The sequence below is a fragment of the Stegostoma tigrinum genome, chromosome 30, assembly GCF_030684315.1.
Source record: "Stegostoma tigrinum isolate sSteTig4 chromosome 30, sSteTig4.hap1, whole genome shotgun sequence".
NCBI classification, from domain to species: domain Eukaryota; kingdom Metazoa; phylum Chordata; class Chondrichthyes; order Orectolobiformes; family Stegostomatidae; genus Stegostoma; species Stegostoma tigrinum.
Window position 1 is genome coordinate 38,004,366 of NC_081383.1, and position 26,347 is coordinate 38,030,712.

A 26,347-nucleotide genomic window follows, 5' to 3' on the forward strand; every position below is an offset into this window, starting at 1 on the left:
AAGATGCAGAAACAGTAATTTTGACAAATCAACAGCCGTGCACATAATTTGCTTTGACCAGCTTCGAAACAAAGAAGAGTTGTTTGAAAATGAAGCAATTCCAGGGTTTAGAATAATTATTGCTGATTACATGAATAATTAATTATGATTTAATTAAATCAAAAGGACAGGTAGCTTTAAAGCCCTGTCTACAAAGTAGCATTTAGAAATTCAATACAGGTTTAACACAGTTTGTCTTAATAACATGAGCAAAGCAGAAGTAAAATGGAATCATATAAAAGTACAAATATTAGTAATTACAGGCTCAAATCTATATTGAATAAAGGAGTTAGAGGATTGGATAATGGAGCAAAAGTTGAAAAATGGAGTCCAGGAGTTAGATAAAGGTACATGGGGTCATCCACACTGAGTACCTCAAATAAAGCCCTAAGGTCAAACGTAATGAACACCAGGCAGAAGTACCGAACTCTTAAATAGGATAAAAGGATGGAGAATCAGATCTGGGGTAAACTATGAGAATCTCTCACAGGCTGATGCAAGATATATCATTACTAAGCAGCATCACTGTCTTACTAATTCCAAAACTGATAGTGAAGCTGCACTTGGACCTTCTGAAGCCCAAATTCTTAGACAAGAGCATAAATAGGGAAACTTGCAATTCCACAGCTATTGTTCCTTCCCCTGGCCATCAGGATGTAGCCAGATTGGCCCCAGTGTTGTCCCCAGCTGGAATAGAAATGCAAACAGAAGGGAATTAAAGGAAGGATGGAAAAGTTGAATGCTAAAATTGTTCAATCTCCCCTATCAGGGATTTGGAATATTTTCTTCCCAGATAGAATTCCGACGTTTGGGCAATTTCTAACTTCCTGCTGTAACAGTGCAGGATGAAATGGCGACACTTGATTGCTTCAAGTCTGTAGTACAGAAAGAGCTGGCACAATATGCCTATCCTAATTCGTGAAACCACATCAACTTAACCCCCTACTCCTTTCTCCCTCACATGTTTAACTAGTCATAGATTCATAGAATCGTACAGCACAGATAGAAACACTTCAATCCAATTTGTCCATGCTGACCAAGTTTACCAAACCAAATGATGCCCATTGCATTTGATCCATATCCCTCCCAACTCTTCCTATTCATGTGCCTTACAAATGTTGTAACTTTGCCTGTATCTATCACTTCCTTTGGCAGCTCATTCCACACACAAACTACACTCCGTGTGAAAGCATTATCTCCTAGGTTCCTTTTAAATCTTTCTCTTCTCATCTTAAAACTCTGCCCCCTACTTTTCAACTCCTCCACCCTTGGGAAAAGACCCTTGATTTTCACCATAATTATGCCCTCCCTGATTTTATAAACCACTGTAGCATCACCCCTCAACCTCCTCCACTCCAGTGAAAAGAATCCCAGATTATCTCACCTTTCCTTATCACTCACACCCTCCACTCCCAGCAATATCCTGGCAAATCTTTTCTGAACACTCTCCAATTTAAGACTGTCCTCTAGTTTCCCCCGAGATGCACAATACTATTCACCTCGTCTATTCCGTGCAGTAACAAGCTCCTCATTGTTACCGTGGTTTCTCCTGAATTGCCCAGTCAGGATGACCCTTGTGAAGGACGTAGGGTGGGGCTGGGTTTTTAGAGAAGCAAACAACCTTGGGGATGTGTAGTGTTTCCTGTAAAAGAATGCATCCCAAGCCTATAGCAAGGATAAAATCCAAGCGGTTGTGGGAGGAAGCGCATTAATGGGTTCGGTAAAGACTTCAAAGTGGGCCATTCAAGATCTCTCCCTTTGCTGGAGGAATCTGGGCAGACTTGGGGAGGCAATAGACCACATTACCCATTTCACACATTACTCCCCTCATCCACCCAGCCAACTCCCTGCCTCGGCGGGGATAACGGTCCTGCTGCCATACCTATTTTTAACAATATAGTACTTCATTCCTGCTTGAATGCCATATCCCACCACAAGTACAGCGTGGTTAAAGGTGTTAGTCCTGCACCTGGGATCGTAATAAACACCTGGAAAATGAGACATACTATTATCACCATCACAAAAATTCAATCAAACTTTTCTCAGAAAGGCTTGATCTAATTGATGTGTTTAGGAGATTGGTGGATACAGAGAGAAAAAGATTTCCTCTTCAAGTACAATCCAGAAAAAAAAGGGGCTGAATTTTAACATTGGAGTCAGAGGCTGTTCAAGGGTGATCTCCAGAATCATTTCTCCACACACTGGGTCCAAATGGAAAGTTTAAAAACTAAATGACGCTGTTCTTTAAGTTAATGATATCATTGATTATGTAGTAAGGGGCTGAATTTTATTCTCCCTGTCCTGGATCTTTCTAATTGCGTGGAAAGATGTCAGATGGATACTCCATTATCTTCGTACAATTGAGACTTAAACCACTTCAGGCCTTATCCAACCAGAGTTTTGTACCAGTGACGGATGGGGGACACACTGTAGGGAACAACTACCCAGCAAACATTTATGAGACTGAGTGGTAAGCAGGGGGCCCATCATTATAAGACATTCTGTGACCAATCAAATGTTCTGGCTTTGGGAAGAGGGATCCTCTGGAAGCATCCAGCTTTCCCTTTTTTTTGATCCTCACCCCAAACCTGATGGTGCCACCTTCCCGTGAATCCCCACCGTACCCATTTACTTCTCTCCGCAGGCTCCAGCAATGGTCCCTGACATTGACCCCAGTGCATTACCAGCAGTCACCATGTCTCCAAGTGGTGCTGTTGACCCAAGACTGTTGCTTATCTCTGGTTGGATTACAGTTCTTGGAGACTCACTTTTCACCTACTAGATGACATGGTGGAGCTAAGAGCCCAGTTCCTACTGCCATTTGGCCTTTTATTCTGTTGGGGCTACTGGAGGTCAGATTGGCAGGGTTACCACCATCTTTGGTGTGGAGTTTTCTTCTCTTTATCTAAGGAAGGATGTTCTGGCTATGGAAGGAGTGCAATGAAGGCTTACCAGACTGATTCCTGGATTGGCAGGGCTGGTGTCTGAAGAGTGATCTGATTAGTTAGGACTACGTTCACAAGCGTTTATAAAAATGAGAGAAGTGTCATAGAAACCTATAACATTCTAACAGGAGTAGATACGGTAAATGCAGGAAGAATGTTCCTGATGACTTAGGGAATCAAGAACCAGGCACTTACAGTCTAAATGTATGTGGTAGGATGTTTAGGACTGAGATAAGGAGAAATCTCAATCTTCAGCTCTGAATCCAGAACACAAGATCCACTCCAGGAGCTTAATGTAAACAAAGGTGCATTTATAACATAGCTAGACATGCCCATTTGTAAATCATTCTGGGACAGGCAGTAAAGAACGGGTGAGATTCCTGATCAGCCATGTGATAGAAAGCCTCCATCATCACTATTTATGACTGCAGGCTGCAGCTTGCAAGATGGGGGAGACTAACTCTGAGTTTGAACAGCCTGGGTTAAGGGGAAAAAGCTGGAAAGAGTTGGAATCAACCTGAAGGCAATTTTATGGAGGGGTATAAGGTAATAAATAGCATGGGAAAGGTGGATGTGGAACACAATTCAAACTAAACAACGAACGTAGATTACTAAGGAAGAGTTTCAACAAGTGAATGATTGCATTTAGAAGCTCCTCTTCATTGAGAGATGATGAAAGTTTGGGATGGCATCACAGCCATTTTGGAGGCTGATATATGCTCTGGAATTCTTTAGCAAAGACTCTCGTGATAATACAGAAACAGAGTATTGCTGGAACATGAGATATGTTGTTGAATCTTTCCATGTTGCACTCATCAGGACAGAATTGCAAAAATACAGAATCTCAAAGGGAACAACAATTTATATTGCATGAAAAGAGTGTGTTGGTTGGTTGGCAAATGGGCTCTGATTGTAGAGCTGTCGTCATAGACATTGAACTAGGAAACACCTAACTGTCAAGCAATGGTTTAAATTTAAACTAGGCAAGTTAACTCTGATTCCGTCTCAATGATTCTCAAGTTATTGTCACAGAACATAAACTACAAAGTGGCTACCAACTTTACTTTTGTGGAAAAAGCACAATGTGTGGACATCTGGGGATAAAATTAAATTGAAAATTTACCATCAATAACACGTTTGGAATGTCTAACAAATAATTTGATGCAGCAAGAGGATGGAAACATGGGGACAAATTTCTGATGATTAATGATAGAGGAAATAAGAGATCTAGATCCATTGCTGTTCCTCACTATCCCGGCAGCATTTTAAATGCTGAATCCTTAGTTACAATGTCAGCCTGTCACGCTTACTTTCTAGCTTTTACTGGTGTGTCAAGGATAGGGCTAATATTTCACGACAGAATGGTCAATAATAATGACCCCATCTATCCAATGGTTCCTGAATCTGCTGATATAGGAAGGTTTGGCTATTTGCTAATAGATGGGCAGTTGTCTCCTAAAAGTCATTGAAAGTCGAAGGTTGTTCACTTCAATTGTATGTCTGGTAAGAGCCCAATCTTTATCTTCCAAGTGCCACTTGAGCATCCTCATGAAATCAGACTGTCAGTTATGATTGGAGGTGTTATGGTTGGCAGGAGAATTAGCGGGGTGCTCACCTGAGCTGTAAAACTGCCAAGATTCCAGGCCTGCATCAATCACCACGGCTATAGGTCCAATTTCAGCCACTGCTCTGGTCAAAGCTTCTTCATCTCCATATGGAAGTGTTTTATAGCTCGAGACAGAAACCACACTGTTAGAAGCATTGTATTTGCAAGACTTGCCTTCCTTTGTGGGAGAAGAACAGAGAGAAAATTATACACAGCAGACCAACTGGCCTTAGGTTAGTGCAAACTGTGGGGAACACACATACCTCTGCATGGCACAATATAGTAGCTTCAACACCACCACTCTTGAGATAGGATATGGAGTCTGGCCTGATACCTCAGGGAGTGCAGCACTGTCAGAGGCGCTGTCTGTTGGATATGATGTTAAACCAGGACCTTGCCTGCCCTTTTTGGTGATGTAAGGGATGCTGAGGAATGACTAAGAATCGCAATACATCAAATATTCTCAGGGAATCTCAAAACACGTTCTAACCAATGAGTCATTTTTCTTTTCACGTTTAGCCTTTTGAAACACAACATCCGATTTATGCATACAAGATTTCAAGCGTAATATGGTGATTTACCCCATTTTGATCTGAATGATGCTGGTTGAGGGATAACTATTAACCTGAATTTAGAGGGAATGTGTCTCCTCTTCAGCTACACATTGCTATGGGATCATTCATGTCCACCTGATGAGAGTCCTCACCTTACGTTCAGCTCAAACAGTGTACCAGTCCCCCAGTATTGCAGTGGAGCCGCAACATTATGTTCCTCATTCTGTTCTATTACCAATGTTCTTTGTATGGTATGATCTGCCTGTACTGCAAAACTTTTCACTGTAGCTTGGTACACTTGACAATAATAAAGCAAATCAAAAAAAGGGGGGTCAGAAGTGAGATTGCTACTCACTGAGTCCCACAAGTGACACAGACAATATAAAGCAAGTGCTAGATTAGTCTGAGATAATAAAATGTGAGGCTGGATGAACACAGCAGGCCCAGCAGCATCCCAGGAGCACAAAAGCTGACGTTTCGGGCCTAGACCCTTCATCAGAGAGGGGGATGGGGTGAGGGTTCTAGAATAAATAGGGATAGAGGGGGAGGCAGACCGAAGATGGAGAGAAAAGAAGATAGGTGGAGAGGAGAGTATAGGTGGGGAGGTAGGGAGGGGATAGGTCAGTCCAGGGAAGACGGACAGGTCAAGGAGGTGGGATGAGGTTAGTAGGTAGGAGATGGAGGTGTGGCTTGGGCTGGGAGGAAGGGATGGGTGAGAGGAAGAACAGGTTAGGGAGGCAGAGACAGGTTGGACTGGTTTTGGGATGCAGTGGGTGGAGGGGATGAGCTGGGCTGGTTGTGTGGTGCAGTGGGGGGAGGGGATGAACTGGGCTGGTTTTGGGATGTGGTGGGGGAAGGGGAGATTTTGAAACTGGTGAAGTTCACATTGATACCACTGGGCTGCAGGGTTCCCAAGTGGAATATGAGTTGCTGTTCCTGCAAATCATTGTGGCACTGCAGGAGGCCCATGATGGACATGTCATCTAAAGAATGGGAGGGGGAGTGGAAATGGTTTGCGACTGGGAGGTGCAGTTGTTTATTGCGAACTGAGCGGAGGTGTTCTGCAAAACGGTCCCCAAGCCTCCACTTGGTTTCCCCAATGTAGAGGAAGCCAAACCGGGTACAATGGATGCAGTATACCACATTGGCAGATGTGCAGGTGAACCTCTGCTTAATATGGAAAGTCATCTTGGGGCCTGGGATAGGGGTGAGGGAGGAGGTGTGGGGGCAAGTGTAGCATTTCCTGCGGTTGCAGGGGAAGGTGCCGGGTGTGGTGGGGTCGGAGGGCAGTGTGGAGCGAACAAGGGAGTCACGGAGAGAGTGGTCTCTCCGGAAAGCAGACAGGGGAGGGGATGGAAAAATGTCTTGGGTGGTGGGGTCGGATTGTAAATGGCGGAAGTGTCGGAGGATGATGCGTTGTATCCAGAGGTTGGTGGGGTGTTGTGTGAGAACGAGGGGGATCCTCTTTGAGCGGTTGTGGCGGGGGCGGGTTGTGAGGGGTGTGTTGAGGGAAATGCGGGAGACGCGGTCAAGGGTGTTCTCGACCACTGTGGGGGGAAAGTTGCGGTCCTTGAAGAACTTGGACATCTGGGATGTGCGGGAGTGGAATGCCTCATTGTGGGAGCAGATGCGGCGGAGGCGGAGGAATTGGGAATAGAGGATGGAATTTTTTCAGGAGGGTGGGTGGGAGGAGGTGTATTCTAGGTAGCTGTGGGAGTCGGTGGGCTTGAAATGGACATCAGTTACAAGCTGGTTGCCTGAGATGGAGACTAAGAGGTCCAGGAAGGTGAGGGATGTGCTGGAGATGGCCCACGTGAACTGAAGGTTGGGGTGGAAGGTGTTGGTGAAGTGGATGAACTGTTCGAGCTCCTATTGGGTGCAAGAGGCGACGCCGATACAGTCATCAATGTACCGGAGGAAGAGGTGGGGTTTGGGGCCTCTGTAGGTGCGGAAGAGGGACTGTTCCACGTAACCTACAAAGAGGTAGGCATGGCTGGGGCCCATGCGGGTACCCATGGCCACCCCCTTAGTCTGTAGGAAGTGGGAGGAATCGGTCTGTTTCATGTTGCTACGTAAAAATGTTTTATTCCATACTGCAATTGATTGTGCTGCTTACTTTTACTCCTTGAGCAGGCAGATTGAGCCTTGATTTAATATTTCAAAATACAGCATTCCTTATGGTCAAACAAATGGACAATATCAGTGAGAGGTTCAAGCACTTGAATGGTCTATAAATCCTGACATTTCTGAATCTGTGGTGGGGTTGTCGTCAACTGAAACAAGTAACAAATATCTCAGTGCTGCCTATGAATCCTGCTATGTTCCCCTGGCTGCCTTATCTATCTGTGTAGCTGATGTTGTAAATCATTGCAAAAATCTTAACAATGTATGTTTTTCTGAAATTTTAATTGGTGAGACATTTATTCCATTTGGAATTGAAATGTACAGTGCACAAACCCAAGGTCGGGGGCGGTCGTGGTGGTGGGGGTCACCCCATCCCCCTCTCTGATGAAGGGTCTAGGCCCGAAACGTCAGCTTTTGTGCTCCTGAGATGCTGCTGGGCCTGCTGTGTTCATCCAGCCTCACATTTTATTATCTTAATAAATTGGTGCTGGTTTAACACAAACACCAGTGCTTGAACATATTTGAAGTGTGGTTCAATATTGGAATGGTGAAACCAGGGAAGAGATGTACCTTTGCAGTGTACGCATAGGTGGACCCAGCTTCAATTCCCCCATTCTCATGAACATAGTCAAAGGCATTCAAAGGCCAGCCACCACTGCATCCGAAAGCTCCATGACTCCTTGAGCAGTCAATGAGGTTCTGTTCACTCAAGGCAATGAGTTTGCCCGTCTTCTTAAACAACTGCCCCTCCAGCACCCCAGTGGCACTGAACGCCCAGCAACCGTAGCACTGACCCTGATGATGAAGATTATGAGTTTCAGTTTCCATGTTGACCCTTGAACGGTTAGTTCAAACTCTCTCTACAGCTCTGCACTGAAAGATAGCCACACAAACTCAGGTGTCATCCTTCAAATAAGATGTTAAACCGATGTCCTATCTGCTTGTCTTGGTGAACCGTAATATTTTTCGGGCAAACTATGGTGAATAAAATCCATAGATGGACAGAGATGTGGATAGAACAAAACAAGGGCATTCAGCCCATCTTATTCATTCTTAGAGAATCCAATTACTTTACTTTTCCTTTTCAGCTCTCTCTACTTCAATTTACTCTCTTTAAAAGTTGCAATGATCTCTTCCTTAACCATCCCGCTACCAAAAACTGACAATGACTTTCCTTGCTGTGTATATAGTAAATGGTTTATCATAGTAAATGGTTTTAAAGTAGTTTTGAAGTAGTTCACAGGAGTGTTTTCAAGCAAATTTGACATTGAGTGGTTAATGTGTTTTCTAAATGGAGGAAAATGAAGAAGAAAGTTGGAGAGGGTTAGCGAGAGAGAGAGAAAAAACTGTAGAGTTTTGAGCCTTAGCAAGTAAAGGTCTGGATATCAATGACATTAAAATCAGGGACGCTGAAGAGACTTAAGTTAGTGGAGTTATCTTACTGGGCTGGAACAGGTTACAGCAATCAGGATAGTTGAATCCATGGAAAGATTTAAATCCAAGGTGTTGTTTAAGAAAGACCGAATGTGAGCCAGTAAGCATAAGAGTGGAGTGAAGGGACTCCTTGTGATTTAGAACATGGATAACAGAGTTTGAATGATCTCAAGATTGGATCTAACCTTGAGTGCATTGTAATAATCAAATCTAAAGGTAACAAAGGTATGGATGAGGGTTTCAGCAGCAGATCAGTCAAGGAAGGAGTAGAATTGAGCAATGTTACAGGAGGTTGAAATAAGTTATTTTAGTGAATGACATTTTTGTATGTGTTCAGAAGCTCAATATGGGATCGAATCTGATACTCCTTGAACAGGCTGTTACAACAGCTGCCAATGACAAAGTAAGGGCTGGAGCTGGTGGCTAAAGATTTGTGGTGGGCACCAAATACCTTATTTACGTGTGGAGGAAACACCCTACAATAAGATGTGATGTTGTTCTGGTAGCTAAGTACTGTCAAACACACTCAGGATACAAAGGACAGAGGGATTAGAAGCATGAGAATGCTATTCAGACCTTCAGCCCTGCCCTGTTTTTCAATAAGATCAGGGCTAATCTGCTTCACACCTCAGTTCCTTTCTGGTATCATTGATGTGAGCTCCCCAATATTTCAAAAATCTATTCACCTCCTCTTTCAATACTTTTAGTGATCTATCTTGTGCCGCTCTTTGGGCTGCATTCTCCAATACCCCCTGGAGAAGAAAGTCCTTTACAACTCAGTTTTATATGAGTGACCCCCTTTTTCTGTAACTGCCCCCTCATTTGAGATTCCCCCACTAATGGAAACATCTTCCCAATGTTCACTCTGTCAAGCTCCTGCAGAATCTTGTATGATTCAATAAGATTATCCCTTGCTCTTCTAAACTTTGATGAACAAATGCCTAATCTATTTAGCTGTTCATGATAAATCGACCCCTTCATCCCAGGAAGCAAGCAATTGAATCTTTTTTGAGCTATCTCCAATGTTATACATCCTTTCTTAACTACAAGAAGCAAAACTGTACAGGGAGCTTCCCTGTTCTTTGAAGAAGGACAGGCTACTGAGCCAAACAATAAAGCAAAAATGATTCAGGAATCATGCAGCAATAGCCATGCATTGAAGTAACAAAATAGAAGACTAGGAACCTGGTACTTTGGGGAGGTAACATAACCAGCTGTGCGCCAGTCCACACTCTCTGGAATACGGCGAGAGTGTCGGGCCTTAGTTGATTCTCGTGTCTGGTTGTTCACTAACACAGCTTTCCTCTCTTGTGCATGGAATAATTGAGAAAACTCTTTTGCTGTCTGAAGGAAAAGAAAGGAAGAAAGATTTTATACAGCACATCCAATACCATTGGGATTTAGGAAACATCGCTGCCAATTTATACACAACAACTCTCATAGACAGTAATGGGGTAAGTGACCACATAACCTTTATAATGTCTGGAGTATCAATATTGATCAGAAAACTCCCCCTGTTCTTTATGTTGTTTGGATGCGGAGTTTTAGATGCTGTTTTGGATGTAGTATTCGATAATGGAAATAGGACAATATTTGTACCTGTGCCATAAAACAATTTTTTCAAATTTGCAGCATGCTGTCTCTAAACACTCGGGCTCAGCACAAAGTCTGAGGTTTTGTTTCTCTAGCATTTCATTACTCTGGATCATAGCGGATATCGGAGAAGTAGTAGCCTAGTGATATTAACACTGGACTATTAATCCAGAGAGCCATATAATGTTCTGGGACCTTGGGTTTGAATCTCTTCATGGCTGATGGTGGAATTTGACTTCAATATAAATCTGGAGTTAAAAGTCTAATATAATAAAATGTGAGGCTGGATGAACACAGCAGGCCAAGCAGCATCTCAGGAGCACAAAAGCTGACGTTTCGGGCCTAGACCCTTCATCAGAGAGGGGGATGGGGGGAGGGAACTGGAATAAATGGGGAGAGAGGGGGAGGCGGACCGAAGATGGAGAGCAAAGAAGATAGGTGGAGAGGGTGTAGGTGGGGAGGTAGGGAGGGGATAGGTCAGTCCAGGGAAGACGGACAGGTCAAGGAGGTGGGATGAGGTTAGTAGGTAGCTGGGGGTGCGGCTGGGGGTGGGAGGAAGGGATGGGTGAGAGGAAGAACCGGTTAGGGAGGCAGAGACAGGTTGGACTGGTTTTGGGATGCAGTGGGTGGGGGGGAAGAGCTGGGCTGGTTGTGTGGTGCAGTGGGGGGAGGGGATGAACTGGGCTGGTTTAGGGATGCAGTGGGGGAAGGGGAGATTTTGAAACTGGTGAAGTCCACATTGATACCATATGGCTGCAGGGTTCCCAGGCGGAATATGAGTTGCTGTTCCTGCAACCTTCGGGTGGCATCATTGTGGCAGTGCAGGAGGCCCATGATGGACATGTCATCAAGAGAATGGGAGGGGGAGTGGAAATGGTTTGCGACTGGGAGGTGCAGTTGTTTGTTGCGAACTGAGCGCAGGTGTTCTGCAAAGCGGTCCCCAAGCCTCCGCTTGGTTTCCCCAATGTAGAGAAAGCCGCACCGGGTACAGTGGATGCAGTATACCACATTGGCAGATGTGCAGGTGAACCTCTGCTTAATGTGGAATGTCATCTTGGGGCCTGGGATGGGGGTGAGGGAGGAGGTGTGGGGACAAGTGTAGCACAGTCTAATGTAGCAAAAGTGTAGCAAAGTCTAATGATGACCATGAAACTATTGTCAGAACAAATTCAGCTTGGTTCATGAATATAAATTCTGAAAGGAAATTGCCATCCTTATCTGGTCTGGACTATATGTGACTCCAGATTTAGAGCAATGTGGCTTACTCTTAAATGCCCTCGAGGCAATACATTCTGGCCTAGCTAGCAATGCTTTCAGCTTGTAAATGAATTACCAAAAACAGATTCTGTGATGATTTACTTTTTGAACATGTGCCCTCAAGATATAAGCAATGCTGGCAAAATGACATTTAGAATCATAGAGGTCAAGATCCATATAGCATGGAAACAGGCCCATTCATCCAACTTATTCATACCAACCAAATATCCTAAGTAAATCTGGTCCCATTTGCCAACATTTGGCCCATATCCTTCCAACTCCTTTCTATTCATACACTCATCCAGATGCCTTTTAAAAGTTGGAATTGTACCAGTCTCCACCACTTCCACTGGCAGCTCATTTCTTACACACACCATCTTCTGTGTGAAAAAAATTGCCTCTTTGGTCCCTTTTAAATCATCCCCCTCTCACCCTAAACCTAGACCTTTAGTTTTGGACTCCTCCATCCCGGGGAAATGATGTTGACTATTCATCCTATCCATGCCCCTCATAATTTTACAAACTTCCATAATATCAACACCTCAGCCTGTGAAACTCCAGGGAAGATAGCCCCAGTCTATTCAGCGTCTCCCTATATCTTGACCCCTCTAACCACGGTAACATCCTTGTATGTCTTTACTGAACCCTTTCAAGTTTCACAGCATCCTTCCTATTGCTGTGAGATCAGAATTGGATGCAGTATATAAAAATTGGTCTAACCAATGTCCTGAACAGATGTGATGTGCCTTCCCAACTCCTACACACAACGCACTGACCAACAAAGACAAGTATATCAAACACCTTCATCACTATCCTGTCAACCTGAGACTCCACTTTCAAGGATCTATGAACCTGCACTCCATGGTCTCTTTGCTCAGCAACACTCTCCAGAACCTTACCGTTAAATGTATAAGTGCTGCCCTGACTTGCCTTTCCAAAATGCAGCACCTCACATTCATCTAAATTAAACTCTTTCTGCCATTCCTCAGCCTATTGGCCCATCTGATCAAGGTCCCATCATACTCCTGGATAATCTTCTTTGCTGTCCACTACACTTTCAATTTTAGTGTCTGCAAACTTACTAACCATTCTTCTTATGTTCCTGTCCAAATCATTTAAATAAATGAAGAAAAGCAATGGACCCAGGACTGTGGCACATCGCTAGTCCATAGGTCCCCAGTCTGAAAATCAACCCTCCATCACCACCCTCTGTCTCCTACCTCCAAGCCAGCTGTGTATCCAAGTCACTAATTCTCCCTTTATTCCATGAGATCTTACCTTACTAACCAGTCTATCATTCCAAATCTTCTCAAAAGTCATACTGAAGTTCATATAGATCAGGACCACCGCTCTGCTCTCATCAATCCACTTTATTCATTTTCAAAAAACTCGTTCAGGTTAGTGAGACACAATTTCCCATGCACTAAGTCATGATGACTATCCCTAATCAGCTCTTTCCTTTCCAAATACATGGAAATCCTATCCCTCAGGATCTCCTCCAACAACTAAAACATCACTGATACCAGGCTCACCGGCCTTCGGTTGCCCGGCATTTCCTTACCACCTTTCTTCAATAGTGGCACCATATTACCCAACCTCCAGTCTTCTGGCAGCTCACCTGTGGCCATCAATGATACAAATATCTCAGCAAGGGGCCCAGCAATCACTTCTCTAGCTTCCCACTGAAAACTAGGGTACACTTGATCATGTCCTGGGGATTTAACTACCTTTTTGCTTTTTAAGCCATCCAGCACTTCCTCCTCTGTAATATGGACATTTTTCAAGCTGTCTTTATTTATTTCCCCATGTTCTATATCTTCTATATCCTTCTGCACGGTAAATATTGATGCAAAATACTCGTTTAGTATCTCTCACATCTGATGCAGTTCCACACACAGGCAGTCTTGCTGATCTTTAAGGGATCCTATTCTCCCCTTATTCTTAGGTCTTTAATGTATTTGTATAATCCCTTTGGATTCTTCTTAACCATACTTACCCTATAACTCTATCTCCTGTCCCCTTTTTAGCCATCCTGATTTACCTCTTAAATATATTCTTACTGCCTTTATACTCTTCCAGGGATTCACTCAATCCCTGCTGCCTTTCCCTGACATATGCTTCCTCATTGTTTCTTGACGGAAACATCAATTTCTCTAGTCATCCAACATAGTCATCAAGCATTCCCTCTACCTACCAGCCTTGCCTTTTCCCCTAACAGCAACATACTGTCCCCGCACTTTCAGTATCTCATGTTTGAAGGCTTCCCATTTTCCATCTGTCCCTTTACCTGTGAACATCTGCCCCCTATCAATTTTTGAAATTTCTTGTCTTAAACCATCAAAATTGAACTTTAACTTTTAGATCCTTTTCCATCTCTATTTTAAAACTATTAGAATTCCCATCACTGGCTACACAGTGCTCCCTCACTGATACCTCAGTCACCTGCGCTGCCTTATTTCCCAAGAGTAGGTCAAGTTTTGCACCTTCTCTAGTTGGTTCATCCACATACTAAATCAGAAAAAAATTTTTATACACTGTTTACAAATTCCTCTCCATCCGAGCCTTTAACACAATGGCAGTCCCAGGCTATGTTTGGTGAGTTAAAATCCCATACCATAACCCCTCTATTATTCTTACAGATAACTGAGATCTCCTGACAAATCCATTTCTCAGTTTCCCACTGACTACTGGTGGGTCTATAGTACAATCCCAATAAGGTGATCATCCCTTTCTTACTTCTGAGTTCCACCCAAATAACTTCCTGGACGTATTTCCAGGATTCTAGCATTTATACCCTGGAATATTAAGCTGCTAGTCCTGTCCATCCCTGAGCCGCGACTCTCTAATTGCTGTGATATCCCAGTCACATGTCACCTACCATGCCTTCAGTTCATCTGCCTTTCCAGCTAGGCCTCTCGCATTGAAATAATGCAGTTTAATGTATCAGTCCTACCTCATTCTCTGCTGTGCTCCTGCCTGCTCTGTCTGTTTGACCTGCTCCTATTCCCAACTGCACCAGTTGCACACTGATCTCTTTCCTCAATATTTCTCTGGGTATTCCCCCGACCCTGTACTAGTTTAAATGCTCCCAAGCAGATACAGCAAATCTCCCCGTCAGTATTTTAGTCTCCTTCCAATTCAGGTGCAATCCATCTTTCTTATACATGTCATTTCTAATCCAGAAGAGATTCCAATGATCTGAAAATGTCAGTCCTTTTCCCTTGCACCAGCTCGTCAGCCACACATCCATCTGCTCCAACACCCTATTCCTACCCTCACTAGCTCATGGTCCTGTGGGTAATCCAGATATTACTACCCTCAAGGACCTACTTTTTAAATTCCTGCCTAACTCCTTATATTCTCTCTCAGAATTTTGTCCGTTATTCTTCCTATGTCATTAGTTCCAATGTGCACAATGACATCCTGGTCGTCTCTCTTTCCCATGAAAATATTCTGCACCATCTCTGAGACACCTCTTATCCTAGCATCTGGGAGGCAACATACCATTCTGATGTCTCAATGTCAGCTGCAGTAATGTTTGCCTGCGCCTCTGATTTGAGATTCCCCTTTCATAATCGGTCACCTAGAACCTGAGGCAGCCCTCGTTACGTTAGAGCCAGGCTCGGTACCAGAAACCTGGCTGTCAGTGCTACATTCCCCCAACAGCCTCTCACCCTCTACATTTTCCAAATAAAGCATACTTGTTTGAGATGGGGACAGCCACAGGAGACTCCTGCGCTGCCTGCTTACCTATCCTATCTTTCCTGGAGGTAACCCATCTACCTGACTGTTTCTTCAGTTTATCTCCTTCCCTGCAACTGTCAGCCATCACACCCCCTAACTCCTGTAAGCTCTTCATCGCCTGTAACTTCTGCTCCAACCGATCCATGCAATCCGATAGGATTTTCAACAAAACACACTTCTTGCAGACATAACCTTCAGTAGCATGGAAATTCTCCCTAATCTCCCACACCTGACAGGGAAAGCAGATCATTTTACTAAAGGCCATCTTTGTAGCTGAACAATCTACAGATGCAGAAAATAGCACAGTCTTATTGCTCTAAAAACACTGCTCCAGGCTAACTTAGTCCCTATGTTTTATATTTCTAAAGTTTAATCAAGAGACAGATCTCAATAAAAATGTATAACCTAAAAAGAATCCACTCTACTCACTATTGTAGATTTACAAAAAAATACACTTTAAGATTACACTTTAAAAACTAACCACTGAGCCCTTTTGTGAGCTCTCCCACACTGGTTTCTCTAAGGTCAGCTGTGAATGCCACTGTTTGTTTATTTTTCTTAGACTGACTCAGATATCCAGAGATACTTGAAACGAAATCACAGAGGCAGTCAGCTGTGCAGGTTTGCTGCTCGGTCAGGCAGCTGTGAGGTTTATTTCTTCATTTGTTTCACCTCCCATGTGGTCCCTGCTTTGTCTCACTTCCTCCCTTTTAAAGCGCCTGTATTTATTGCTCATTGACCTGAGTTGAACTGACTAGTTGACCTGACAGCGTTAAGAGCCAACTATGTAGTGTAGGACAGAGTGATATGAGACTGAGTCAGGTTTGTGTAGCAGATCGCCGTTCTTGTGCAGAGCTTTCGCAAAAGAAACAGGAATGCATTTACCTGATGCTAACCCACAAATTAGTGGATTCTATCGAATACCATTTCTCAACTTATCCTGGTGGAATTTAAATTCTAAACACTAGATTCTGAGTTTAACCAATAGGCCACCTTAACCCAGGATATTACTCACCAAATCACCAAAACTATTCATGACCATCATAAATGTCGAATTTTGTTGCCGCTCATTATGCTCCTTAATTTTCCTTAGATTTTCCAGCCAGATTCCTTTTCTGAGAGCCTCTGTTTTCTGGACATAGAACAGTGAGAAATTAAGGTGTCATCCTCATGAAGACATGTCTACATTTCAGTAGCACCGCTCGAGGTCTCAGGATGTCTTAGAGCATTGTACAGCCCATTACTTTCAAAGTATAGCTGCTTGAATATTGGCTGGGCCACCAGCCTGAATGTCACTGCTGCTTCTCCGTGAGAGGTCTTATTTATCCATCTGAGAGGGCAAACACAACCTTGGTCCAAAACTTTATCGGAAAGGACTTCAATTGTAAAGGACTTTATTGTCTATGACAGGGCACGTGATTAACAATATTGCTGTGGGAGGTGTCAGTATGGATTCTGTGTGCATTAGTCTGAAACCTACCCAGTTAGAAGTGGGTCATCTGATGCACTCATATGCAGGGCAACACCCTGGAAAAGAAAGATCAAAAGTGGAGATTTGGTTGAAAACACATCTCCATGTTGCTTAGTCTTGGTGAACCCAGTTGTTTTGTGGGATCTGCATATCAAAACACAGCTGAGCTTGCACTGGGCTCCTGGGATATAAAATTTAATTTGCTTGTGCTTGCGATGTCTATTAATTGCTGTTTTTTTGGAACCTGGTCAAAATGCTAACATTCAACCAAGCAGTTAGGGAGTTAAATCTATGGGAAAATGGGCCTGAGAGATGTAGATGAGATGGAATGTCTGTACCAATCCATTAAAAATAATAAAAAATAATTTGACATTCTTATGATCGGTGAATGTTCTCACCGACAGAATTCTATTCACTTGAACTTATTGTTGTGAGTCTGTTGGATTCCAGTCTTGGGTAAGGCAGATTGACTGAAAGGTGAGCTGAAGTCAAAACCACCAGGAAGAGGAAGTCGTGCCCTAGGTCAAAGGCCAAAATTCAGAGAACATTTTCTTAGTAAATAATTCTGGAAACACTTCTTCTACGTCAGTCAATGAGTTGTTCAGAAGGAAGTGAAAGTGTGTGGTGGGGGCATGGGCTGCATGGATAAAGCTCCTTTCATCTTGCCAACATAATTGGAGGTTTCTAAATCTGGGCTTGGTGTCATTACGTTGCGAATGGAGGCATTCGGCCCATCAAGCCCCGCCTCTTCGGTGGATGCTGCTTGCAATTGTAGTCTACGAGATGCTTTCCATTGTAAAGAGCAACCATCTTTTACTTTTCTTTAATTTGGACTGTGAATCAAAGTGGGAAAAGGATACTGCTGTAAACCAAGGAGTGTGGAGGAGTCACTACCCTTTTAAAAACAAGAAACTGGAACTCTTGTTTGTTCTGTTTACGCTGCTCCATTGTTCAAACATTGAATTAACAGGCATTAAAGCTTTTTCAGCACATATAGAGTTTAGATTAAGCATGAAATTAATAATAAGGCAACATTTTACAGTGTATGATTATTTTGGGGAAAATTCGTTCAAAGGTGGAAGAGAAAATGTTAAGAAATTAATCCAAAATTCAGCCAAGGATCCAGTGAAATCTTACAATTTCATAAGAATTAAAAGCATCTCAACTTCAAATCCTTGTGAATCCTAGATCTGAGACCTACCCCAACTCTGTTCAGTCCTGTCATCTGCTCCCACGATAAGACATTCCACTCCCGCACATCCCAGATGTCCAAGTTCTTTAAGGACCGCAACTTTCCCCCCACAGTGATCGAGAATGCCCTTGACCGCGTCTCCCGTATTTCCCGCAACACATCCCTCACACCCTGCCCCCGCCACAACCACCCTAAGAGGATCCCCCTCGTTCTCACACACCACCCTACTAACCTCCGGATACAACGCATCATCCTCCGACACTTTCGCCATTTACAATCCGACCCCACCACCCAAGACATTTTTCCATCCCCACCCCTGTCTGCTTTCCGGAGAGACCACTCTCTCCGTGACTCCCTTGTTCGCTCCACACTGCCCTCCAACCCCACCACACCCGGCACCTTCCCCTGCAACCGCAGGAAATGCTACACTTGCCCCCACACCTCCTCCCTCACCCCTATCCCAGGCCCCAAGATGACATTCCACATTAAGCAGAGGTTCACCTGCACATCTGCCAATGTGGTATACTGCATCCATTGTACCCGGTTTGGCTTCCTCTACATTGGGGAAACCAAGCGGAGGCTTGGAGACCGCTTTGCAGAACACCTCCGCTCAGCTCGCAACAAACAACTGCACCTCCCAGTTGCAAACCATTTCCACTCCCCCTCCCATTCTCTAGATGACATGTCCATCATGGGCCTCCTGCAGTGCCACAATGGTGCCACCCGAAAGTTGCAGGAACAGCAACTCATATTCCGCCTGGGAACCCTGCAGCCTAATGGTATCAATGTGGACTTCACCAGTTTCAAAATCTCCCCTTCCCCTACTGCATCCCTAAACCAGCCCAGTTCGTCCCCTCCCCCCACTGCACCACACAACCAGCCCAGCTCTTCCCCCCCACCCACTGCATCCCAAAACCAGTCCAACCTGTCTCTGCCTCCCTAACCGGTTCTTCCTCTCACCCATCCCTTCCTCCCACCCCAAGCCACGCCCCCATCTACATACTAACCTCATCCCACCTCCTTGACCTGTCCGTCTTCCCTGGACTGACCTATCCCCTCCCTACCTCCCCACCTATACTCTCTCCACCTATCTTCTTTACGCTCCATCTTCGGTCCGCCTCCCCCTCTCTCCCTATTTATTCCAGTTCCCTCTCCCCATCCCCCTCTCTGATGAAGGGTCTAGGCCCGAAACGTCAGCTTTTGTGCTCCTGAGATGCTGCTTGGCCTGCTGTGTTCATCCAGCCTCACATTTTATTATCTTGGAATTCTCCAGCATCTGCAGTTCCCATTATCTCTGTTCATGTGCTTTGCTTTTCTCATTTGACCTGCAGCATTCCCCTTTGTAACTCCTTGCATACTGAAGCAATTTGCATTCCTCTATGCAAGACCTGGACGAGATCCTAGCTTGGGCTGATAAATGTCCAGTAACATTTACACCACAAAGTGCTAGGCAATGGCCATAGAAACATGCAATCATTACATAAATCCAACAAGAGATAATCTGACCATCTCTCCTTCAATGACTTTGCGATCATGAATCCTGAAGTATTAACATCCCACAGCTTATCATTGATCAGAAACTGAATTGAACCAACCGTGTAAACACTCTGGCTAAAAGAGCAAGCGAAAGGCTAGAAATTCTTCAGTGAGTAATTCACCTCCTGGCTCTCAAAGGTCTATTAGAAAGGGAAAATCACGTGTTAGGATCAATACTGAGAAAACAAGGTGTAGAGCTGGATGAACACAGCAGGCCAAGTAGCATCAGTACAGCAGGAAAGCTGACGTTTCAGGTCTGGACCCTTCTTCGGAAAATTTTCTGAAGAAGAGCCCAGACCCGAAACATTAGCTTTCCTGCTCCTCTGTTGCTGCGTGGCTTGCTGTGTTCATCCAGCTCGACACCTTGTTCTCTCAGATTCTGCAGCTTCTGCAGCTCCTACTATCTCTAATCCATGCTGACCATGCTCCCAAACTAAACAAGCCCCACTTGCCACATTTGGCCCATATCCCTCTGAATAATGTATTTATCTTAATAGCTTTGAAATGTTGTAGCTGTACCTGTATTCACTGCTTTCTCTGGCAGTTCGTTACACATATGAACCAATCTATGTAAAAAAGTTGTACTTCAGATCCTTTTAAAATCTTTCTCCTCCCATTCTAAAAAGATACCCCCTAGTTTTGAACTTCTCCACCCAAGTGAAAAAACTTTCGTTATTCACCTTATCTGCGCCCCTCATGATTTTATAAAACTCTATAAAGTCACTCCTCAACCTCTTATGCTTCAGTATTAAAACCTCCCAGCCTATCTTTACAACTCAAACCTTCCATTCCCAGCAATATCCTGAAGATTTTTTCTGACCACTCTCCAATCTAATAATATCTTTACCAGAGCTGTACACAGTGTTCCAGAAGAAACCTCACCAATGTCCTGTAAAACTTCAATGTGACATCCCAATTCCTATCCTGAAAGGCCTGAGCAATGTAGGCAAGTATGCTAAGCGCCTTCTTAGCCACCCTGTCCACATGTGATATAAATTTCAAATAGTTATGTTCCTGAACCCCCTTTCATCAGATATTTACCCAATTCAAAAGAAATGAAAAAGCATCCTGGATTAGTATTCCTTACCTCTGACACCTTTCTTACCTTACTGTTGTACTTTTTGCCATGGATGGTCTTCCAGGTTTCCCAGTCTATATCTGAACTTGGGGTAGCTGTCAAGGCATAAATTGTGATCACGGACCATGCCGCGAGCAAACAGAATTCCAAGGTCAGGTACTGAGTCGGCTTCATGACAGAGCACAGCCGCTCTTATGGGAATGTCTAAATGAGAGGATGAAGCCAGTGTCTTACAAGTCAATTACTCAGAAGCTTAATATCTTTAGCTGTTCCTCTTTTCCTCTTCCAAATGCCCGGTGATTCTGAGGACATTGTAGCCCCCAGACCCTTCTCAAAGGAGGAAGTTGGAAGCACAGTGTCTGATATAACACTGTAGGAAGGCTTAAAAAGAGAAAAGGCAATTTGGCTGCTTGGATCCTTTAGCATATCATTCCTCAATCATGCAGGCATTCCTAAAATTAAAAATTCTAGGCAATTTGCCAGGGCTTATGGCACGATGGGCTTAGTGTTCACCAGCCTGCAGCTTGACTGACTTTCTGGAGTTAGTACCAATTTGTTTATTCTATTAGATGCCAAGGATTAAATTAACAGAGATACCTACTTGTAGCCAGAGTATGAATTAAGACCTTAAAGAGTTGAGACGGGCAGAATGAATAGATCTGGAGCTGGGAGGCCACATGACGCAAGACTGAAGCTTTAAATCTGCCTGGTGATGTTGAGTTGCCCAAGTATGGAAAGAGGGTGTAGCTTTGTATGAAAGGCATTCACCCTCCAAGGCTGGGAATTGCAGCTTGCCCAGAGCTGTTGGGGTCAATGTGAGGTCAATCTCAGAATGATACAGAGATATAAGCTTCATTTCATGGTCGTGAATATGGTGAGGCAACCTGACAGGGAAATGTATACATTGCTCTCTGCAACTGCTGCTCTGACAATCCTTCAGGGTATTTACAGTGTTCCTACATCCCTTAATACCACTGGATACCACAAAAACTAACAAGCTTGCATTTCACATTTACAACAGATCCAATATCCCAATTGTTATTTGGGAAAGAATACTCCAATTTCTGACAAATTTTTGTGAAGGTGAATTTTCTGATTTCATTCATAAAAAATTCAGGCTCTAATCGTTTAGTCTGGTCCTAAACTCCCAGCAAATAGTTTCTGACAATTGAACTTACCTGTTCCTCCAAACTGCTCAAAAACTCTAAACCATTCATCAAACTCCAGGAAGGCAGCCCTGTCTGGTGTAATCACACCTTGCAATTTAACCTTTTGTAGTTCAGATATTTGCCTGATAAATTTGCACTCTTTCTAAGGCCAATTTATCCTTTTCAGAGAATCCCTACAATGTGGAAACAGGCCCTTTGGCCCAACAAGTCCACACTGACCCTCAGAGCATCCCAACCAGAACCCATCTCCCATACTACCCATCCCTGAGCACTATGGGCAGTTTAGCACAGCCAATCCACCTAGCCTGCACATCTTTGGACTGTGGGAGGAAACTGGAGCACCCAGAGGAAACCCATGAGAACAGAGAAAACATTCAAATTCCACACAGACATTCACTTGAGGGTGGAATTGGACCCAGGTCTCTGGTGCTGTGAGGTAGCAGTGCTAACCACTGAGCCACCGTGCCGCCCCTTTTTTAAGGACGCTGGCTAAAACTGCTGATTGTAGAAACAAAAAAACTCAGAAAATATGTGCAAGAGTATTTGGCCCATGAAGCCAGCTCTGCATTCAAAATGACTACAGTGGATTGTGTATCCCAACACTTTACTCTACCTCTATATCTTTGGACAGCTGCAACCTCTAGAAATTTACTTTTTTCTTCAATATATTCAGTGATTTAGCCCTCAGAACTTTTTATGGGAGAGAATTCCACAGGTTCGTCACCCTTTGAGTAAAGACATTTCTCCCCATCTCATTCTAAAATGGCTAGAATGAATGTATATCCTGAGACTGTTGCCACTTCTTCTGGACTCCTCATTAACAAAATGGACAGAAAATAAGGGGTGACCAGCTATAGGTTGGACAGGGTTGAGATGCTATGTGCACTACATGAAAGGAGCTCAACATAGGTTTCCTGACCAATGACAGCAAGGCGAAGAAGGTTACCTCAGAGTACAACAGGATTTGATGAGGTGGGCCAATGGGCTGAGGAGTAGTAGATGGAATTTAATTTAGATTAATGTGAAGTGCTGTATTTTGGAAAGGCACATCAGGGCAGGACTTATACATTTAATTGCAAGGTCCTGGGGAGTGTTGCTGAACAAAGAGAGCTTGGAGTGCAGGACCATAATTCCTTGAAGGTGGAGTCCCAGATCGACAGGATAGTGAGGAAGGCATTTGGTGCGCTTGCCTTTATTGATCAGTGCATTGGGTGTAAGATTTGAGAGGTCATGTTGCAGCCATATAGGACATTGTTTTAGTCATTTTTGGAATGTTGCATGCAGTTCTGGTCTTGCTGCTATAGGAAGGGAGGTGTGAAACTTGAAAGGGTTCAGAAAAGTTTTACAAGGATGTTGCCGTGGTTGGAGGGTTTAAGTTACAGGGAGAGGCTGAATAGGCTGGGGCTATTTTCATTGGAGTGTCAGAGGCTGAGGGGTGGTCTTTTAGAGGTTTATAAAATCACGAGGGCCATGGATAGGGTGATTAGCCAAGGTCCTTTTCCTGGGGCTGTGGAGTCCAAAACTAGAGGGCATAGGTTTAAAGTGAGAGGAGAAAGATTTAGAAGGGGCCTAAGGAGCAATGTTTTCACACAGAGGGTGGTGTGTGCATGGAATGAGCTGCTAGAGGAAATGGTAGAGGCTGGCCCAATAACAACACTCAAAAAGCATCTGGATGGGTACATGAAAAGGAAGGGTTTCGAGGGATATGGGCTAAATGCTGGCAAATGGGACTGGGTTAATTTAGGATAACTTGTTGGCATGAAGGAGTTGTTCCCATGCTTTACAACTCTACGACTCTATGATTATACAATTATTTACAACCACTGTTGCTTCACACAAATGGGAAGGCCTCTCACACAGTAAATGAATAAAGAATCATATGCAGACGAGGTAAGGGCAGCAGGTTTCCTTCCGTAAAAGAATAAATTTCTTCACTTTAATTGATAATAGTTGGAATGGTCACAATCACTCAGACTAGCTTTCAATTCAGAGTCTCGATCAAATTCAAACAGTTTGTTATTTGAGCTCATTTCCCTGCAGTGACAGTCTGGATTACTAGCCCAGTAAATGATCATAATGTCACTGGTTCCCCATCTGTTGGCTTTGAGCCCAGCTTGATTTGTTATGAAATGTTGCACTATCAGCAGAGTGAGAAACTTTAATGAGTGAAAGGGGCTTGAAGCTCCTCTCACCCAGCTTCCTAACCCATGATGCTTTTGCTGCCTATTTCCCCCTTGTAAAGATGTTTCTTGGGGCTCCAATCCACTGCCATCTTGTGGCCAACATTGAGTGTGGGACTGCACAAATAATTTCAAAAATACAGTGCAAACATAGTCCTGAGGAGAAAGGGGTGAGGGGTGTTAGTGAAAGGCCCAGTTGATTGCTTTGACCTGTGAACTGGTGCAGGTGACTGGTCCTATCAGAGATGTATCTGACAGGATCCCCAGTGTAAGTCTTCACACCCTTGAGTTCTACTTCCATACTTTACACCAAATGTTGGAACGGACTCCTTTTTACGGCATGCTTTTCTCTAACTTGTCAGTAGGTAGCAAACTCTTGTCAATAAAACTGGCAGTGTTTGCACATTAAAAGACAATCTGGACATCCCCATTGATTGCACCCCTTTGCTATAATAGTTTCTTCAATTAGCTTCCATGATCAACAGAAATATAGATCCTGCCAGACACATCATCATGTATTTCACAAAGAGCTGTCTGCATTGAGTGAAAAACATAAAGCCCTTTCAATGCTATAGATGGTAAAACGGTGAACCCTATAATGACATAATTAGTTTGAGCAACTTATCAGTTGGGGTGGCATGGTGGCTCAGTGGCTAGTGCTGCTGCCTGGCAATATTAGGAGCCCTGGTTCGGCTCCAGCCTCATCTGTCAGTGCAGAGTGTGCACATTCTCCCATGTCTGTATGGGTTTGCTTTGGGTGCTCCAGTTTCCTTTCCAGCCCAAAGATGTGCAGTTTGGCCATGCTAACTTGCTCGTAGTGTGAAGGGGTATTCAGGCCTAGGTGGGTTAGCACTGTGAAATGTAGTGTTACAGGGACAGGATAGGTGAGTGAGTCTGGATGGGATGCTCCAGAGAGACAGTGCTGACTCAATGGGCTGAATGGTTTGCTTCTACACTATAGGGATTCTATGAATAGTTGTCTTCACAAAATTAGCCCCTTGTTAACGATTGTATCAGTGAGATGACCCTTTGGCTTGGCAACTGGGTAAATCAAACGTTTTGAAATAGAACTATAAAGAGGGAGAAGAGAGATAAATACACAATTAAAATGTCCATTAATTTCTAAACTGCAATTTATCCTCAACCAGAATATTGCAATAAAACAGCAAACTCACTTCAGTCTGTTAGGAAATGGCATGAGGGAACATAAAACTGAAATACATATGGAGACATTTAATACAGGCTGGGGACAGTAAACAGTTTACAGACATCATTACATCTAAATGTAAGTAAACAAACTGACTGCTGTCTCACCTCACTTGCTGAGTTCTGGAGCTCCTTCTAAATTGTTCTGGTTGAGGGTTAGGATTTATATACCAGTAAGACAGGAGGTTCAGAAAATTCTCAAACAGGTTGGTCACAGCCTTGAGGCAAACCTTAATTCTCTACTCAGTGAACTAAGATGACCTAAGATTCTGTCATGAATTGACCATTAATCATCGGTAATCCCATTATTGCACAAGTGCCTGAAATCATGAGTTAAAACACTGTTTGTAAACTCACCTTAAGTGAGCAGTTAATGGAAGGGCCCCAGGCTGCTAGGGTACTGTGGACTAATTAGAATTTTTGACATCTTTCATCTCAAGAGAACATCAGAGAGTGTCTGGAAGAAGCATGTGCAGTTACAATGTAGTAAAAAGAAAAACTTCAATAGTTTCCAAATTAGCTTTTGTCCTGCTCTGTGATTTTATACTGGGTGCTTCAAAAGACAGAGCCTATTAACCTGAAGATTTCAATTTTACTTTGGTGTGGTTATCACAATATCGGAATCATACATTTTGGATTTTGGTTGATTGTGTGTGTGAAAGAGTTTGTCAAATCACGTTGCTCACCAGCTCTTCCACTTGAGCCTTTTTCATTTTTCTGGCCAATACTGATTTCCATGTTGAAAGTTACTTCTGACAGCATACATTCTACATCCTGTGAGAACCTGCTCTGTGAAAAGATTTCACTTCAGCATTGATCATTAGATTTTAGGCAAATATTCTCTGACCATCAGTTCCCTCACTAGTGGAAACCATTTCTGTTTATTTGCTCAATCAAATCCGTCATGATTTTGATACATATATTACATCTCTTCTTCACTGAGAAGCATTCCATGTAACTGAAGTTCCTCATGCCCCACAATATTCCAGTGAATCGCTTACGTGGCCTTTCTAAATATTTGATCTTCTTTTCAAGGTGTGATGACCCACACCTCAGATAAGGTTAAACTAGTATTGTATATAGGCTCAACATAGCTGCCTTGCTTTTGTACTTTATACTTCAATTTGTAGTTGGATATATCTCTTCAGAAGGACGTTTATTCATGCGGGTCTTGTAGGCTTGGAATTCTGACAGTGCTATTTTGGATCTCTAATAATAC

The 26,347-nt window shown here is 43.6% G+C and overlaps 1 protein-coding gene across 3 annotated transcripts; it reads right to left on the reverse strand.

Moving 5' to 3' along the window:
• Positions 1-135: 135 nt before the first annotated feature.
• On the reverse strand, positions 136-25,283 carry LOC125465669 (procathepsin L-like). Of its 3 annotated transcripts, XM_059638441.1 has the most exons (8): positions 25,237-25,283; positions 20,601-20,777; positions 16,312-16,428; positions 9,888-10,046; positions 7,839-8,063; positions 4,600-4,768; positions 1,922-2,027; positions 136-726 (listed from the first exon to the last, which is right to left on the reverse strand). In XM_059638441.1, the coding sequence occupies exons 2-8, from the start codon at positions 20,745-20,747 to the stop codon at positions 627-629; spliced, it is 1,023 nt and encodes a 340-aa protein (XP_059494424.1). In that variant the 5' UTR covers positions 20,748-20,777; positions 25,237-25,283; the 3' UTR covers positions 136-626. The 3 variants fall into 3 exon arrangements, with proteins under 3 accessions (XP_059494424.1, XP_059494423.1, XP_059494425.1); XM_059638440.1 differs by lacking the exon at positions 25,237-25,283 and having other exon boundaries at positions 20,601-20,977; XM_059638442.1 differs by lacking the exons at positions 1,922-2,027; positions 25,237-25,283 and having other exon boundaries at positions 20,601-20,979.
• Between the last annotated feature and the right edge of the window lie 1,064 nt (positions 25,284-26,347).

Bases quoted from the DNA above. Each gene is read 5' to 3' on its own strand.
- LOC125465669 (XM_059638441.1), bottom strand. From the start codon at position 20,747: ATGAAGCCGACTCAGTACCTGACCTTGGAATTCTGTTTGCTCGCGGCA. The intron at 10,047-16,311 runs GTGAGTAATATC...CTTTTCCTTCAG, and splicing joins TGAATAGTTTTGGTGATTTG to ACAGCAAAAGAGTTTTCTCA. The intron at 727-1,921 runs GTATGGCAGCAG...TTTCTATTCCAG, and splicing joins TACTATATTGTTAAAAATAG to CTGGGGACAACACTGGGGCC.